Raw genomic sequence first — 17,933 nt, 5'->3', positions numbered from 1 at the left:
AGTCACTCTACATCACACGTCATAAAAATTGTAATCAGGCTGTCAACCCTGAGTACTGCCGAATCGTCAAAAAATATTCGTCATTTTGGATTATTTGACGTCACCCCCTATCGCCCCCCCCCCCCTTACCTCAAACCGAAGCAGTTGGGGTGAAATGTTATCCAACTTTTCACCGTTCAGTCTAGAAAGACCGAAAACGATCGATTCAACACAAAAATATACTTCGTTTAGGATTATATTTATTTGTCAGCTCCTACTCATCCCTACCGCATTCGTAGCAGAATTAGGAATCTCTTATCCCGGTAGCATATTTTCTTAGGAAACAAGTCGTATGTGTTCCGAGTAAGGCTGAAATTTCTCCAGGCCTTCCAAAGATAAGCTTGGAGGTTATTTTCATTCCTCCTCAACCCCATTTTATACTCATTTCTAGAAGTGCGATTTCTTTTCTTTTTTCCAGTTAGCAAAAGATACGAGGAACGAAGTTTGCACAAAATTGCTGCAGCTATGACGCACTACAATTACGAGCTACATCGAATATAATGGTTTCCGAAATTGCCGCCATATTGGTAACGTAGCCTCACGGGTTCCGTCCCCCCCTCTCCCCCCTTAACTCAACATATACTAATTTATTGTAAATTGATGTTTATCCAACTGTTTTTCTTTTAGAAGAATAGTTCCACCGTAGATGTGGACGATCTTTGTCGCATCGCAAAGAAAACTTCCTGCACACCCTCAGTGGAAGAAAAGACTTAAGATCTGTGTGTGTGTGTGTGTGTGTGTGTGTGTGTGTACTCAAACGGCGACAACTACTACCAGTAACTAACTTGCAGCTTCAGTGTAGATTAATGTGTGATACTTGATGGACGACATTTTACTGCAAAACAAAATAGTAACTCTGCTCCATGCCAACCGTTTAAACAGAAGAAGTTCAAATTTCTCACAGCCAACCACTCAGTACAAAGACGGAAGATACGCCGATCAAATACACACATCAAAAAAAAGTTCTGCATCACTTCGATTCCGAGAGTTCCGGAACCTGTACAGAAAATTGACATAGAGATAAACATCATTTCCGCCCTTTGTATTGCTCATGAAAACCACACATTCCTTGTTGTACCATCATACAGCGAGATCTTCAGAGGTGGTGGTCCAGATTTCTGTACACACCGGTACCTCTAATACCCAGTAGTACGTCCTATTGCATTGATGCATGCCTGTATTCGTCGTGGCATTCTATCCACAAGTTCATGAAGGAACTTTGGGTCCAGATCGTCCCACTCATCAATGGTGATTCGGCATAGATCCCTCAGAGTGGTTGGTGGGTCACATTGTCCATAAACAGCCCTTTTCAGTCTATCCCAGGCATGTTCGATAGGGTTCATCTCTGCAGAATATGCTGACCACTCTAGTCGAGCGATGTCATTATCCTGAAGGAACTCATTCACAAAATGTGGACGATGGGGGCGCGAATTGATGTCAATGAAGACGAATACCTAGCCAATATGTTGCCAATATGGCTGCACTATCGCTCAGAGGATGGTATTCAAGTATCTTACAGCAGTTATGGCGCCTTCCATGACCACCAGCGGCGTACGTAGGCCCCACATAATGCCACCCCAAAACAGCAGGGAACCTCCACCTTGCTGCACTCGCTGGACAGTTTGTCTAAGGCATTCAGCTTGACCAGGCTGCCTCCAAACATGTCTCCGACGATTGTCTGAAGCCATATCCGACACTCATCGAAGAGGAGAACGTGATGCCAATCCTCAGCAGTCCATTCGGCATGTTGTTGGGCCCACCTGTACCGCGCTGCATGACGTGGTTTCAAAGATGGACCTCGCCATGGACGTTGGGGGTGAAGTTGCGCATTAGGCAGCCTATTGCGCACAGTTTGAGTCGTAAGACGACGTCATGTGGCTGCACGAAAAGCATTATTCAACACGGTAGCATTGCTGTCAGGGTTCCTCCGAGCCATAATATGTAGGTAGCGGTCATCCACTGCAGTAGCAGCCCTTCTGTGGCCTGAGCGAGGCATTTCATTGACTGTTCCCGTCTCTCTGTATCTCCTCCATGTCCGAACAACATCGCTTTGGTTCACTCCGAGACGCCTGGACACTTCCCTTGTTGAGAGCCCTTCCTGGCACAAAGTAACAATGCGGACGCCATAGAACCGCGGTATTGACCGTCTACGTATGGTTGAACTACAGACAACACGAGCCGTGCACCTCCTTCCTGGTGAAATGACTGGAACTGATCGGCTGTCGGACTCCCTCTGTCAAATAGGCACTGCTCATGCACGGTTGTTTACATCTTTGGGCAGGTTTAGTGACATCTGTGAGCAGTCAAAGGGACTGTGTCTGTGATACAATATCCACTGTCAACGTCTATCTTCAGGAGTTCTGGGAACTGGGGTGATGCAAAACTTTTTTTGGTGTGTGCAGTTGCTTCGTAATCCAAGTAGTCTTCCTTTTTGTCAGACAGTGTATTAGATAAGAAGCAGACGTACACGAGGCCAAATCCTTTCTGCGAATCGAATGGTTCAGAATAGTCAATAGAAGCGTAAACACGGTCATGTGTATTGCGTCAATGAATTCGAAAGAAAGATTTTACGTGATGAGATGAGTCCCAACATGAAAATTTTCTAACAAAGTGACTTCCCTGCACACAGATGCATCGTTTGCGAGAGCCCCAGTGAGCTAAACTCACTGTCAGTGGAACTGTTTACATATTTCGTGAACAGTGTCGTATTATCTACCGCTGAGACGCACTGAACGGTACTTTCGCCGTTCGCGATGCGTTTAGATTAAGAACTACCTACTGTGCAGCAGTTTAAATCCGATCATATACCTTCTGTCACATTACATTGCTTCGCAGACTGTATCGAAGGCTCTCGGAAAGTCAAAATACACTGCATCAGTCTCCCTCCGCTATCTGCAGCCTCTTGGATCAGTAAAATGAACAGAGCGAACTTGGATTCTCATGACTGGTGATTGTGAAATCCGTGTTAACTTCTACTGAAGAACTGTTCCGTCTCCAAATGTGACATCATGAGATCAAAGTAACAGTTTCATAATTCCGCAACAAATTAAAGTTGGCGAGATAGGCCTGTAGATGTGTGTGTCTGTTCTGTCACAGTTTTAAGGGCTTTGAGTAACTTACATGTTTTCCCAAGTCGTTGCCCACCGACCTGCAACAGGTTATTGTTAGAAGAGGCCACCTAGAACACTAAAGGGGCAAAATGTACATCGTTGCTAAACCATAATAAATTTTACCACTCCATATTTTATTCAAGTGAAGATATAAATTCAAGTTCATGCACTAGTCAAGTGTAGTTATAAGCTCTTTAATGGTTTCTCGTATAAAATTAGTACAAAAAGTCCTGTTTAACACTCTATGTTGACAGTACTAGATTTGCTGGAACTGCAAACTGGCACGAACTGCAGTCGCAAATTTTACTAGGGTTTAGGTATGTAGGGTTAAGAGAAAATCTAATAATTAGCTAGTAGGTACAGAGACTGATCCCAAATATAATTCAACGAAATTAAATAGGCGTAAATACACTGATCAGCCAGAACATTACGGCCGTCTACCTAATAGCCGGTACATCCGCATTTGGCACAGATAATAGCGCCGACGCGTCGTGGCATGGAATCAATTGGATCTTGGTACGTCGCTGGAGGAAGTTGGCACGACATCTGTACACACGTCAACTAATTCCCGTAAATTCCAGCGAGGGGGGCTATGAGCTCTGCCGCCACTTTCAATCACATCCCAGATGTGTTCGATCGAGTTCAGATCTGGTTAGCTGGGGATGAGGGTGGTGGAGGGGAGGGGGGGAGGCAGCACGTTAACTGTAACTCGCCACTGTGTACCTCGAACCATTCCCTCACACTTCTGGCCTTCTAACGTGACTCCCTGTCTCGTTGAAAAATGACACTGCCTTCGGGAAACATGATGGTCATGTAGGGATGTATGTGATCTGCAACCAGTCTGCCGGCATTGGTGGCCGAGCGGTTCTAGGCTTTTCAGTCGGGAACCGCGTGACTGCTACGGTCGCAGGTTCGAAGCCTCCCTCGGGCAATGCATGTGTGTGATGTCCTTAGGTTAGTTAGGTTTAAGTAGTTCTACGTTCTAGGGGACTGATGACCTCAGATGTTAAGTCCCTTAGCGCTCAGATCGATTTGAACCATTTTTTTTTTTGCAACCAGTCTACGATACTCCGTGGCCGTCACGGTGCCTTGCACGAGCTCCACGGGACTCATGGATGCCCGCATGAATGTTCCCCAGAGCATAATGGGACCACCGCCAGATTGTCTCCGTCCTCCGGCTTGTCTCAGACATCCGACCTCTGTAATGAGGAGTGGCCGCCCAACCGCACGTCTGGATGTGGTTGCGCCTTGGTTTCACCACATGCTGAAGACACTCACCACTGCACTGTACCCGACAGGTCGTACAGTTTTCTGAAATACTCTTACCGAGCCTCCGGCCGATTACAGTCTGTCCTCAGTCAAACTCAGATAGATCGCGCCTTTCCCATTCTACGGACAGCCCGCTCACTGATACTACATGCACCTTGCGTGTGTCTATCAGTCATACATCCCCTGGTGACGCTGCTATCGCTTGGACGGGTTTATACACTACTGGCCATTACAATTGCTACACCAAGAACAAATGCAGATGATAAACGGGTACTCATTGGACAAATATATTATATTAGAACTGACATGTCATTACATTTTCACGCAATTTGGGTGCATAGATCCTGAGAAATCAGTACCCAGAACAACCACCTCTGGCCGTAATAACGGCCTTGATACGCCTGAGCATTGAGTCAAACAGAGCTTGGATGGCGTGTACAGGTACAGCTGCCCATGCAGCTTCAACACGATACCACAGTTCATCAAGAGTAGTGACTGGCGTATTGTGACGAGCCAGTTGCTCGGCCAGCATTGACCAGACGTTTTCAATTGGTGAGAGATCTGGGGAATGTGCTGGCCAGGGCAGCAGTCGAACATTTTCCATTATGGCGATGACGAATACACACTTCCAATGTGCCTTCACCGCGAAGTCGTCAAACACGGATGCGACCATCATGATACTGTAAACAGACCTGGATTCATCCGAAAAAATGACGTTTTGCCATTCGTGCACCCAGGTTCGTCGTTGAGTAAACCATCGCAGGCGCTCCTGTCTGTGATGCAGCGTCAAGGGTAACCGCAGCCATGGTCTCCGAGCTGATAGTCCATGCTGCTGCAAACGTCCTCGAACTGTTCGTGCAGATGGTTGTTGTCTTGCAAACGTCGCAATCTGTTGACTCAGGGATCGAGACGTGACTGCACGATCTGTTACAGCCATGCGGATAAGATGTCTGTCATCTTGACTGCTAGTGGTACGAGGCCGTTGGGATCCAGCACGGCGTTCCGTATTACCCTCCTGAACCCACCGATTCCATATTCTGCTTACAGTCATTGGATCTCGACCAAAGCGAGCAGCAATGTCGCGATACGATAAACCGCAATCGCGATAGGCTACAATCCGACCTTTATCAAAGTCGGAAACGTGATGGTACTCATTTCTCCTCCTTACACGAGGCACCACAAGAACGTTTCACCAGGCAACGCCGGTCAACTGCTGTTTGTGTATGACAAATCGGTTGGAAACATTCCTCATATCAGCACGTTGTAGGTGTCGCCATCGGCGCAACCATATGTGAATGCTCTGAAAAGCTAATCATTTGCATACCACAGCATCTTCTTCCTGTCGGTTAAATTTCACGTCTGCATCACGTCATCTTGGTGGTGTAGCAATTTTAATGGCCAGTAGTGTACGGATAGTAGGTCGGTTGTCACAACCTTCTGGTTGACCAGTGTATACGAAAATTATATTTAAACGCTTGACTACACAGTAAATGATAGTCGCTAAAACCCTTCGCAGTTTTCAAGTGTGTATGAGTAGAGATCACACAGAGTAAGTTGTCCCGGCGCAGAAACACATTATTTCCTGAACGCTGAGACTTGACTGTCGCCTACCGACCTGCGCATTTCGGGCGTTCTCGAACAGTGAGTTGGCAAAGGTCATGGGATAATGATATGCATTTTTCCAGATGGCGGTAGTATCGTGTACAGAAGGTATAAAGGGCACTGCATTGGCGGAGCTGACATGTGTGTTCATGATTCACGTGAAAACGTGTCCGGCGTGATTAACGCAGCACGACGGGAATTAACAGACATTTCACGCGGAATGGTAGTTGGAGTCAGACGCTTGGAGAATTCTATTTCGTAAATAGCTAGGGCATTCAATACTGCGAGATCTACAGTGTCAAGAGTGTGCCGAGAATATAAAATTACAGGCATCATCTCTCAGCATGGACAACGCAGTGGCCGACGGCCTTCACTTAGCGACCGACAGCAGTGGCTCTTATGTTGAGTTGTCGGTGCTAACAGAGAAGCAACACTGCGTGAAATAACCGCTTAAATCAATGTTGGACGTACGACGAACGTATTCGTTTGGACAGTACGGAGAAATGTCGCGTTAATGGACTATAGCAGCAGATAACCGACGCGAGAGTCTTTGCTAACAGCTCAGCATCGCCTGCGGCGCGTCTCCTGGGCTCGTGACCCTATTGTTTGGACCCTAGATGAGTGGAAAACTGTGGCCTGGTCAGATGAGTCCCAGTTTCAATTGGTAAGAACTGATGTTAGAGCTCGAGTACGGAGCAGACCGAACGGAGCTATGGGCCTATGTTGCCAGCAAGGCATTGTGCAAGCTGGTGATTCCTCCATAATAGTGTGAGCTGTGGTTACATGGCATGGACTGGGCCCCTCGTTTATGTTCGCCTACTTGGACACAATTTGCATCCATTCATGCACTGTGGTATTCCCCAACAACGATGAAATTTTTAGGGATGACAATGCACCATGTCACCTGGCCGTAACTGTTCACGTCGGTTTGAAGAACATTCTGGACAATTCGATCCAATGATTGGGGTCAGTAAACATCCGGAACTCCATCCATTTTTTCAGGAGATGGCCATATACCGGGCCGTAGTGGTGAAGGTTCGACTCGACGTCTTCTGCTGGGAGTTCAAATCGAAGTTCAAAGATTTTGATCGTGTGGAGTCCCATACCAGCATGATCGACGTCCACAGTATCCAGACCGCCACCAGCGTGGCAGCAGCGGAGGCACTGTTTTGTTTTCCGAAGGATCCATTCACATGTTTTATCGTTGATGATCTTGACATAGACTGTACTGCTCGCAGTGGATAAATGCATTCCGACAATGTAGGCCGCCGGGATTTTCACTTCTTCTCGTAAAAATCTTTCGACTTCGAATGCTTCCAGTCGTGCGAATTCGTTTTGGAGCATAACTTTGAGCGTAGATTTGCTGTATTGGTCGCCAGTCTGATCTGTTTGCTTAAGCCGGAGCACGTGAAACGGCCGAGAACTGAGCAAACAGCACCAGGGCTCACTCCGCGACGAGGACACAAACAGAACGTCGCACTGCAGCCCTGCTAAAGACGCAACTGCCCATTAGGCTATTCGAGCACGACTCACAAGATCCAAACTTCCATTTGTCGTGAACCGTGTGTCTACATTCTGCACTCGTACATTCATTATGTATAGAGTGACAATTATTGAACACTATGAAAAAAACGTAAATTATTTACAAACTACGGCGTGCACACAATTCATTCAACATGTAAACGTCACTACAGATATTAGGATTTAAGTTACGATATTTTCGATATGCCTGGCATCATTGGCGATGATGTGTAGCAGACGAATAGCGAAATTCTGCATGACCCGCTGAAGTGTCGAACATCGATGCTGTCGATGATCTCCTGAATGGCTGTTTTCAGCTCAGAAATGGTTTGTGGGTTATTGCTGCACACCTTGTCTTTAATATAGCCCCACAATAAGCAGTCGGATGTGTTCATATCCAGAGAATATAGCGGTCAATCGAGGCCCATGCCAGTGACCTCTGGGTACCCCAGAGCCAGAATACGATCGCCAGAGTGCTCCTCCAAGACATCAGTCTCCTGCTTCGATGGGGTCGAGCTCCGTCTTACATGAACCACATCTCGTCGAAATCAGGGTAACTTTGGATAATGGGGATGAAATCATCTTCACGTACCGTTCGGTAGTCAACGTGCCATCAAGGGACATCGCACCGATTATTCCCTGACTGAACATTGCATACCATGCGATCACCCGTTGAGGGTGAAGAGACTTTTCGATAACAAAATGCGGATCCTCAGTCCCCCAAATGTGGCAATTTTGCTTATTGACGACCCCATCCAAATGAAAGTGGTTTTCGTAGCTAAACCAAACCATACATGCACATAATAATTACCATCACGGCCCGGAGCCAGTTTGAACTTCCTAACTCAAACCGTTCGCTAGTCATGACGATTTTATTTCATGTAGTTCAATAATTGTCACCGCATATATTCCTGTGCAAGGGAGTCATTTTAACTGAAAGTCACTTGCCCGGTATCGGTGGAAAAATATGATTTTGCAGCGCCTATGTTCGTCAGGATAAAAAAGTTCTTTCAGACGTATGTGCATGCATGTCCGATACAACTTCATATCTTTCTTCTGAAGAACTCAGACACTGCAGTATCATTTTTATCCGCCGATAGCAGCTATTCATGGCCGAAGAAACTTTGCATGTCTCCTGTGTACGGGATCATACATAAATAATGCACTAATGCTGATTGTAGACACATTGTTGACGACAAACGGAAGTGGGGTCTGGCCGTGAGTCGAGATCGGATATCCTAATGGTAAGGGGACTGTTCGCGATAAGCGGGAAATCCTGGTTCGATCCCGGTCTGGCACAAATTTTCACTGTCGCAATTCCGTTTACAGCTGATGGTTTCCATATTTGCAACTACCAATACATTTCACGTCTTTCTTAGTGGCTGTAGCCACCGCAGTGCCTGTCGCTTCGGATATGCATACATGTCTGAAGGAACTTGGCATCCGACTTTTGAACAACATAGGCACTGCAATATCGCAAAAAAAAAAAAAAGTTAACGACGTGGGGGAGAAAAGTGAGTTTTATGAATAACTAGAAAGAACAGTGGGAAGCATTGGTGTCAGTAACATTAACATCATTTTGGGAAATTTATATGCGAAACTGGGACAGGAAGACATGTGCAGGCAAACTATCGGGAAAGATGGTATCTGACGAGTTAGGCGTTAAGCCATAAACTTCTGTTGAGCTCAGTGACCCTCCCCCACAAAAGGATAGACAGAAGGACTTCCCTCAGGTGGTCATACGCTGTATCAGATCCATCGTATGTTTATAAATGAGAGGTAGAAGAAATATATGATACGTCTAACACAGGAGCTTATGCGGACACCCAGCAATCAATCAATTACAAATACAGGTGTGCTATTTAAGGAAGAATAAGAACATGATCAACAGATAGTTTGACGAGAAGCTTAGGAATCCAGAGATTTGTTATTATATCTACATGTCTACATGGTTAATCTGCAATTTACACTTAAGTGCCTGGCAGAGGGTTCATCGAACCATTTTCATACTACTTCTCTACCATTCCACTCTCGAATGGCGCGTGGGAAAAAGGTACACCTAAATCTTTCCGTCCGAGCTCTAATTTCTCTTCTTTTATTATGATGATCCTTTCTCCCTACGTAGGTGGATACCAACAAAATAGCCGGCCGCAGTGCCCGAGCGGTTCTAGGCGCTACAGTCTGGAACCGCGACCGCTACGGTCGCAGGTTCGAATCCTGCCTCGGGCATGGATGTGTGTGATGTCCTTAGTTAGGTTTAAGTAGTTTTAAGTTCTAGGGGACTGATGACCTCAGCAGTTAAGTCCCATAGTGCTCAGAGCCATTTGAACCAACAAAATATTTATGCAATCGGAAGAGAAAGTTGGAGATTGAAATTTCGTAAATAGATCTTGCCGCAAAGAAAGCCGCTTTTGTTTCAGTGACTGCCACCCCAACACGCTCACCCCTATTGCTCGATAACACGAAACGAGTGTCAGAGTGCATAACACATTTAAAGTCCTGTAACCAAACCTAGTGATGAAAGATCAGAGGGATATAAACACTGCTATAACTGAAGCAGTAAACGAGATTTTAAAACAAAAGAAGCCAACAACCAAGAAGAAATAGTTCAATGATACAAGCGAAGCATCTGGGTAGGCCAGGAAGACACTAACGCCAATACACGTGTTGGACAGAAACTGTGCGAAAAATCCGGAAACATTCAGTAACATAAAAAGAGAAACGAATGATTCTGGGGTTAGAGAAAAGAAAATTCATGGTTGGTTGGTTGATTTTGGGGAGAAGAGCTAACAGCGAGGTCATCGGTCCCATCAGATTAGGGAAGCATGAGGAAGGAAGTCGGCCGTGCCCTTTCTAAGGAACCATCCCGGAATTTGACTGAAGCGATGTAGGGAAATCACGGAAAACCTAAATCAGGTTGGCCGGACGCAGGTTCGAACAGTTGTCCTCCCAAATGCGAATCCACTGTGCTAACCACTGCTCCACCTCGCTCTGTTTAAACTCATGAACAAGGTTATGGACGAAATAGAGATGGTAAATACAATATTTGACAGTAGGAAAATGTTTCACGAGATGAAACATGTGAGAAAAGGTCAAAAAATGAAGCCTCTACTTCTAAAAATATGGTGACAAAAAAGAAAGAATTTGGGGCAGCTACTGAACGCTGAAGAGCCTGAGAAATTTTTTACTAAAAGGAAGAATTGCAGACGGGGCACAGAAAGGAACAATTGAAATGACTCAACATGACGTAGAAAGAGAATAAGAACGAGCCAGAAAAAGATAGAATAACGGCAGAAATATTGAACGCAGGAGAGGAAACATTTCAGAAAGAGATACACAGCCTCGTAAGTCAGTTACAGATAAAGGAGGTATTTCCCAAAGAGTGGAAGTGATCTGCCATTATCCTATTGCGCAGAACGAACAGTAATAGGAATTGTCACAACTACAGAGGTATATCTCTGCTAAGTGTGCCACACAAAGTTCTGTCGTTAATAATTTTTGAAAATCTGCGGGTATTTGTTGAAGATGTTGGAGAGCAACAGGCTCGTTTTCGGGCAGCAAGTTCAACCGGGGATCAAATTTCAGGCATGAAACATATTTGGGAGAATTGGTTTCTGGTAACATTTGTAGACTTCTCAGAGGCTTACGATAGTATACACAGATTAAGTACGTACAACATCCTGAGGGAGACTGGAATACCAAGGAAGTTAATTAATTTGATGAAGGAGTGTACAGCTGAGATAAAAGCCAAGATGAAATACCAGGGGAGCTGTCCAAGGAATTCAGCATCTCCTGATGATCATATTCCAGGGTATGATATTTCACCACTGGTTTTTAATTTGTCCCAGGAGAGAGCAATTCGCGAAATGAAAAGAGAAGGCAGTGAGGTGAAGCTAAATACGTAGAAGAACACAGTTATCGGGATATACAGACGACAGTGCAGCCATAGCGGAAACTGTAGGGGACTTAGTAAAGAATGCCAGTAAAACTGCACTTTGAATTAATGAAGAGAAGACTGGAATGATAGAAGTATCCAGAGAAACTCTTAATAAAGCTCCATTATAGGTAGCAGTATAGTACATAGAGAGAGTGGAAAGTCTTAAATACTTTAGTATCTGGTTCAACTGGTCTAATAACTTAAAACAAGTAATTACCCAACGAATTGTAAATGTATCTAAAACTTAAATCAGCCTGAAGCATATAATGGCATTACAAATTATGTCAATTAAGAACAGACTTAAACCTTATAATGCAGTGATAGTACCAGTATTGTTATTTGGGACAGAAAGCTTAAGCACTCCAGAAATATGAAGAGAACGTGTTGATCTTTGAACAGATTATCATCAGAAAGGTCTTTCAACCAATTATTGAAGAGAAAACTTGGATACGTAGAAAAGACCAAGGACTGTACAAATTGATGAGACATCGCGCAGAGAATGAAAGCTCGGGCAATAAGCCTGATTGGGCGGTTTGTTAGGATATACAATCTTGGTCAAAGTTGGGCTTACGTGAAAACATGATGTTTCCGTTCAATTGGAAGATTAAGGAAGGGGTAGGACGTTGCGGAAGAATCTACAGCAGGTGGCTGTTCATGAGAACTGTATCCAGAGTGCACCACATCACTATCCACCGAAGGAACTTTGTGAAGTTGGCGAATGATCTTCAGAGTCCGTGGACTGAGTGTATTTGCTCTACACAAATGGCACAGTGTGCTAGCGATGCCATAGCACCATAACATGTCAAAACATATTCGTACACCTGATGCTATCAGAATTTCAACATGTTACTCGAGTAGAAATTGTGTCCCTGGGAACTTCATACGAAGTTGAATAAGTCTGCAAAGGAAGTGGTTCATGGTGTATGTTGACCCATTTGGAAGGCCAACTCCCTATAGGATGTCTAGGGACCGTTGGGCACACTGAGGGCTGCTCAGTGATGATGTTAGACATACAACGTCGAGTGAGGCAGTACTTTCACGCGAATCGATTAAATTTATGGTATTCTACATGCCCAAATCCCTGAATGGAAAATGTCTAGTCTGGGAGGAGGGCAGAAGGAAGAGTTCCTGATGCTATCTCTGGCCACATATGTCCAGAGACTAAGATACCTGTATGAGAGTACTCACCGCGCCGACGCCTTCCATGGCGTAGATGGTGGTGGTGAGGAAGACTGGTAGGGCAGTGATGGATGAGGGTAGCAGGCGGCGGTCTTCTAACGGCGGCAGGTCGACGAACATGTAGTACAGGGTGACCGCGAAGCCAGTCACGATGCACAGGTTGGCCAGCATCGAGAAGGGCACCAGCGTCTTGAGGTGCCGCAGTTGGCCCTTGGCCAGCACCAGGGGAGCCAGCATGGCCGTGTAGATCCGCACATCGAAGCGTGTCGCGTCAGACGTCGAGTGGTAATCTCCAACCTGAGGAGGGAAACTAGTCTCAGTTTCTACATCAGTCACCTCACTACACACACAGGCTGAACAAACACTCGCGCACCATGGCTATTATCTGTACAACAGCAACGCGGAAATGCTTGTAACGAAATTTAATCTGGTGTTTATATCGGAGAAAATGGACGTGAAGGATTGACATTGTATCTGATCAAAAGTGACCGGGTACCCCAATGTAATGTGCAACTGACCACTAGAAGTCACGAAAGGCGGACCTGTCAGTATATAAGGAGGCGGGGAGTGTTGTGTTGACAGTAGAGAAGCAGTAATAGCACAATAGATCGTTCAGGACAAGTCAGTGACTTTGGAAGTGTACTAGTCTTGAGTAAGAAATCCATCCGGGCCATTTCGGCCCTTCCACAGCTGCACAAGTAGACTGTCGGTGATGTGACTGATAAGTGGAAATGCAAAGGAATAACAAGAGCTGAACCAATGCCAAGGAGACCTCAGGTACAGACGGAGAGGGACCGTCGACCAGTGCCGAAGACGGAAGTAAAATAGCATGAAATCAGCGGAAGAAACCACTCGTGAGTTCCAAAGTGCTACCAACAGTCAATCTAGTACGATGACTGTGCGTATGGGGTTAAAAAATTGTGTACAATAGTCGAGCAGTTGCACAACCCATAGATCTCTGAAGTCACTGCCAAGTAACGCAAAAAAGGTGGTGCAAAGAGTGACGTCACTAGATAGTGATAGACTGGGAACGACTGATTTGGAGTGATAAATCGTGCTGTACCCTGTGGCAATGCGATGAAACGATTTGGGTTTCGTAAATGCTTTGAGAACGTCGCCTGTCATCATGTTTGGTACCAAGAGTGAGTTACAAAGGACATGGTTTTAGGCTATGTAGGTGGTTTTACGGTGAAGGTATGATTCCCTTGTCACGCTTAAGAAAGCACCAAATGTGGAAGGATATCTACACATTTTATAGTATCCTGCGCTGTGTTGTAGAGGAATAGTTCGAGGGAGGGACCGATGACCATCGCAGTCTGGTCCCTTTAATCCCACAAACCAAACCAAATAGTTCGAGGACGATGATAGTTCGTATCAGTATGACATAAAGTAGCATCTGTGAGGCAATGGTTAGTGGGAAACAACATTTCTGAAATGGACTGACCTGCCCAGAGTTCCCACCTGAACCCAGTGGGACAATTCTGAGAAGAGGTATAACGTCGACTTCGCACCAGACTCAACTATGGCATCACTAACTTCTCAGATTTATGCTGTTGAGGAAGAATGGGCTGCGATTGCTCCACAGATATTCAGATACCCCTTTGAAAGTGTTTTCAGCAGGGTTCAAGCCGTCATAAGGGCGAAGGATCCGTATAAATGTCCACTAATGGGTATTTGGATAATTTTGACTAGCAGTGTACCTTCACTGAAGACGGCTACAGTAGCGATGGTCAGGTAGTGCAGCAGGTGGAATGTAGGGTTAGGACACTCGACATGGATAGTGTGATTCCTGATGCGATATATTTGTTGACATTTGTCACTTTTAGTCTGCACGGTACGACACCTGGCTCCTTAACGTGAAAGAGAAATTACAATTGGTCTTGTACAAAATCCTTCCAACTACGTGATACTTATAAAGAAGTGCATCCTCTTTTAAAATCATATTTTTTGAGTATCGACACAGGTGTCGGACGATGCGCTATGCTACTCCATGCTTTTGAGTTCATCGTCATTTGTTACTTCCCACTCCCTAGTTCCAGCTCTTCCCCACAGTAGAGAAACACCAAAAACAACCCTCTCCTAATGTCAGCAAATACAAGAAAGACATGCCTGCATCTAGAACAGCACACCGCAAGCATTGTAATATAACACTCTACTCGGTGAATACTCCGGACCGTGTTGTTGGGCCGAAATGAATGTAGGTACTTCTTGTCCACATGTTTACAGTGTTCCCAAACCACCGTTTTTTGGATCTCCCTTTTCAGCTGGAAACATGTACGGGCAGAAATTTCGTTTCAGTCATTTTTGTACTGCTGTTGCGCAAGGAATCTCTTTCTGATGTCGGAGGACGCCAAGGTCTTCGCCATGAATCAACAGGATTTCGATTCTGGATCGTTCGTGAGCCATCTCATCAGTTTTACTATGAGGAGTTCTCATGCTTGGAGCACAGGGTGAGAATACATTTGTCTCCCCCTGACTGTTTTAGAGCTCCCTCTTACTCCATCTAACTCTTTCACTCCACCCCCCTTCCCCACCTATCTGCTTTCCCCCACACCAATATCAGTCCACTTCTAAGGCTTTCTTGGGTCTATTTACGTTCTCATTAGGTGCCTTTGTGTGTCTCTTCCTATCTCTGTGTTTTTTTTTTTTTTTTTGAGTTCATACTTTTCTCCCTCAATCCCTCTCATCTTTTCTTTCCCCCCTACTTCTCACCAATTTTCTTTCTGTTTATACCCTCACTGTACCTTTATCTCTCAACCTGAGCAAGTGCGTGTCTGTGTGTGTGTGTGTGTGTGTGTGTGTGTGTGTGTGTGTGTGTGTGTGTGTGTGTCTGCTGTGTGTGTTTGTGTTCGTGTGTCTATTAGAGAGAGAAAGAGAGAGAGGGAGAGATTCCATTCACATACGTGACTTTTGAAGAAAACACAATATCATCGGTTCATAACCAGAGATAGTAAGTATTGCTTTATCACATACAGACCGATCGAAACTCTTTGTCTCACTGAAATGTGAAGGGGTGAGAGCAAAAATGGATCAAGTAAAAAAATTTGATAATCAGTGTAACATTTGGGTTCAAATATCAATAATTCTTCAGAGCAATTGCGAACGCCATGCTTAGGGCAATATTCAATCTAAAGGTCTTGCTAAGCGTCTAGAATGAAATGCGTATCGCCACATTTGATTTTCGGAACGTTTTGCTTTTCCCTAAACTATCTGCATGTGCAGCATAGTACGAAAGAAATATTTAGGTATACAGTGTTGGGCGGTCTAAGGCGCTGCAGTCATGGACTGTGCGGCTGGTCCCGGCGGAGGTACGAGTCCTCCTTGGGGCATGGGTGTGTGTGTTTGTCCTTAGGATAATTTAGGTTAAGTAGTGTGTAAGCTTAGGGACTGATGACCTTAGCAGTTAAGTCCCATAAGATTTCACACGCATTTGAACATACAATGTAGGCATTTATTGCGTCAGTCAATCCACCGCCTTACGTATATGTATGATGAAACAGAAGGAGGTAGAGATTCTTAAGAAATAACCATCTGTGTCAGAACACAGTCAAAATGTACGAATTTAGCCACAAACGTATCACTCTTTACTCATATGTGTGTTCTGAACAGAACCAAAACGTTAACATGGCTCTGACCATGCTAAAACCAGTCAGTGATGCAGAAATTCAGATGAATGACTGACCTCAAATTCATGATATTGAGCCTTCATTTTTACCATATGATACTGACTTCGGTCTAATTGATGAAACTCCAAGTAAAATGCATTCTAATTATAGCCCGGAGGACTGGTTCATTACTGTAAAATCCGCAAAACGCAAACCCCCAAAATCTGATGTCAGTGTAATGGAAAGAGAAAATTTTATAAGTGCAAAATCATTAGAACAGCAGATTACAAACAGGAAACAAACTGTTGATGATCATCGAGTACACTGGTTAAAAATTCGATGGATAAGGTACTAAAAGGCATGTCTTTTAAAATGAGGTTCACACTCACTCTAAGTGATTTGGTGGAATTCAATGTCATACATTTATGAAGATAAAAAAAGGAAATAAACTAGAGTCACTAGTTAGTATTGATTAGGAACAGCTTTCCAAGTTACAAATCAAAAGACGGGGGACATGCTGTATTCACTAAACTTCATTTTATCACTACACCATGCATAGTACAACAGTCTTCTAATTGAAACTTGAAACTTCCTGGCAGATTAAAACTGTGTGTTTAATCTGCCAGGAAGTTTCATATCAGCGCACACTCCGCTGCAGAGTGAAAATCTCATTCTGGAAGTCTTCTAATTGCAGAGACTGCTACAAGAAGATCGTAAAACGTCTATCAAGATATTCATGAAAACAATGAGTCAGAAAGTCGGTATGAAATCGTGTTTACTTGAAGAATAAGGAGATGAAGAACAAGAACAAGAAGCAATATTAACTGAACTGGCTTGTAGGTTTGCAGTTTGGATAATTAATTAGAAGTAAAAGTAATTTAAGAGGATGTATAAAAAATGGAAAGAACCGGAGATGCAGATTTAATTATACTTGAAGTCAGAAGTCAAAATTTTTCAGTGCACTAGTGAACCATGTCCAGTAAATTGTGATATAAACTGTAAAATCAACTTTCATACTAACGAAAAGTTGTGTCCTGGGTCAGCATGTGTATGTTCTTTCTCACTGTAAAACATTAAAAATTATAATCCGTCTTGATTGCAAAATGTTTATGCATATGACCGGTTTCGGTTCTTCTAGAACCATTTTCAGATCTGTAACGGTAATGATACTATTATCGTTACAGATCCGAAGATGGTTCTAGAAGAACCGAAACCGGTCATATGAATAAACATTTTGCAATCAAGACGGATTATAAGTAACATTGTAAAATTACTAATTGCGGTTATCCTGTCAGACATTATGTCTGTTTTTGCAAAAATTAATGCATAATTCTTCATCTGCAATTAAATATATTACTTTAACTTCGTACCAGTTTTTATCGAAAGAGTAAAATATTGACTTGGTTCACTTTTGCTCTTAACCTCTCATATGCTGCGTGATGCAGACGACAGGAACCTGTGACTTTGATCAGAGTTCTTCATACTAACAGCACAGAGGTTACAGTGCAGAGTTAATCATTCTTGCCACCTTGGAGATCAAGGTCGCCGATGGTTTCTACTGATCTTCAAATGTAGGCTCCCTGGACCAGGTGGTCGACTGTTTGACTAAATGGGGAAGTGTTGAAAGGCGTGACGTGATCCAGCCACTACCGTAGTACCGCGCAGTGCCAT

The 17,933-nt window shown here is 44.3% G+C and overlaps 1 protein-coding gene across 1 annotated transcript in view; it reads right to left on the bottom strand.

Moving 5' to 3' along the window:
* Window positions 1-17,933, bottom strand: part of LOC126253336 (proton-coupled amino acid transporter-like protein pathetic) — a 114,324-nt gene that overhangs the window by 16,943 nt on the left and 79,448 nt on the right. Inside the window, exon 7 of the mRNA XM_049954601.1 lies at window positions 12,667-12,954. Coding sequence (XP_049810558.1) covers window positions 12,667-12,954 — 288 coding nt within the window. The remainder of the gene's footprint in view (window positions 1-12,666; window positions 12,955-17,933) is intronic.

This window comes from Schistocerca nitens, chromosome 4 (genome assembly GCF_023898315.1).
Source record: "Schistocerca nitens isolate TAMUIC-IGC-003100 chromosome 4, iqSchNite1.1, whole genome shotgun sequence".
NCBI lineage: Eukaryota > Metazoa > Arthropoda > Insecta > Orthoptera > Acrididae > Schistocerca > Schistocerca nitens.
The sequence above is the reverse complement of the archived record's forward strand: the minus strand, read 5'-3'. Positions and strand labels throughout refer to the sequence as shown.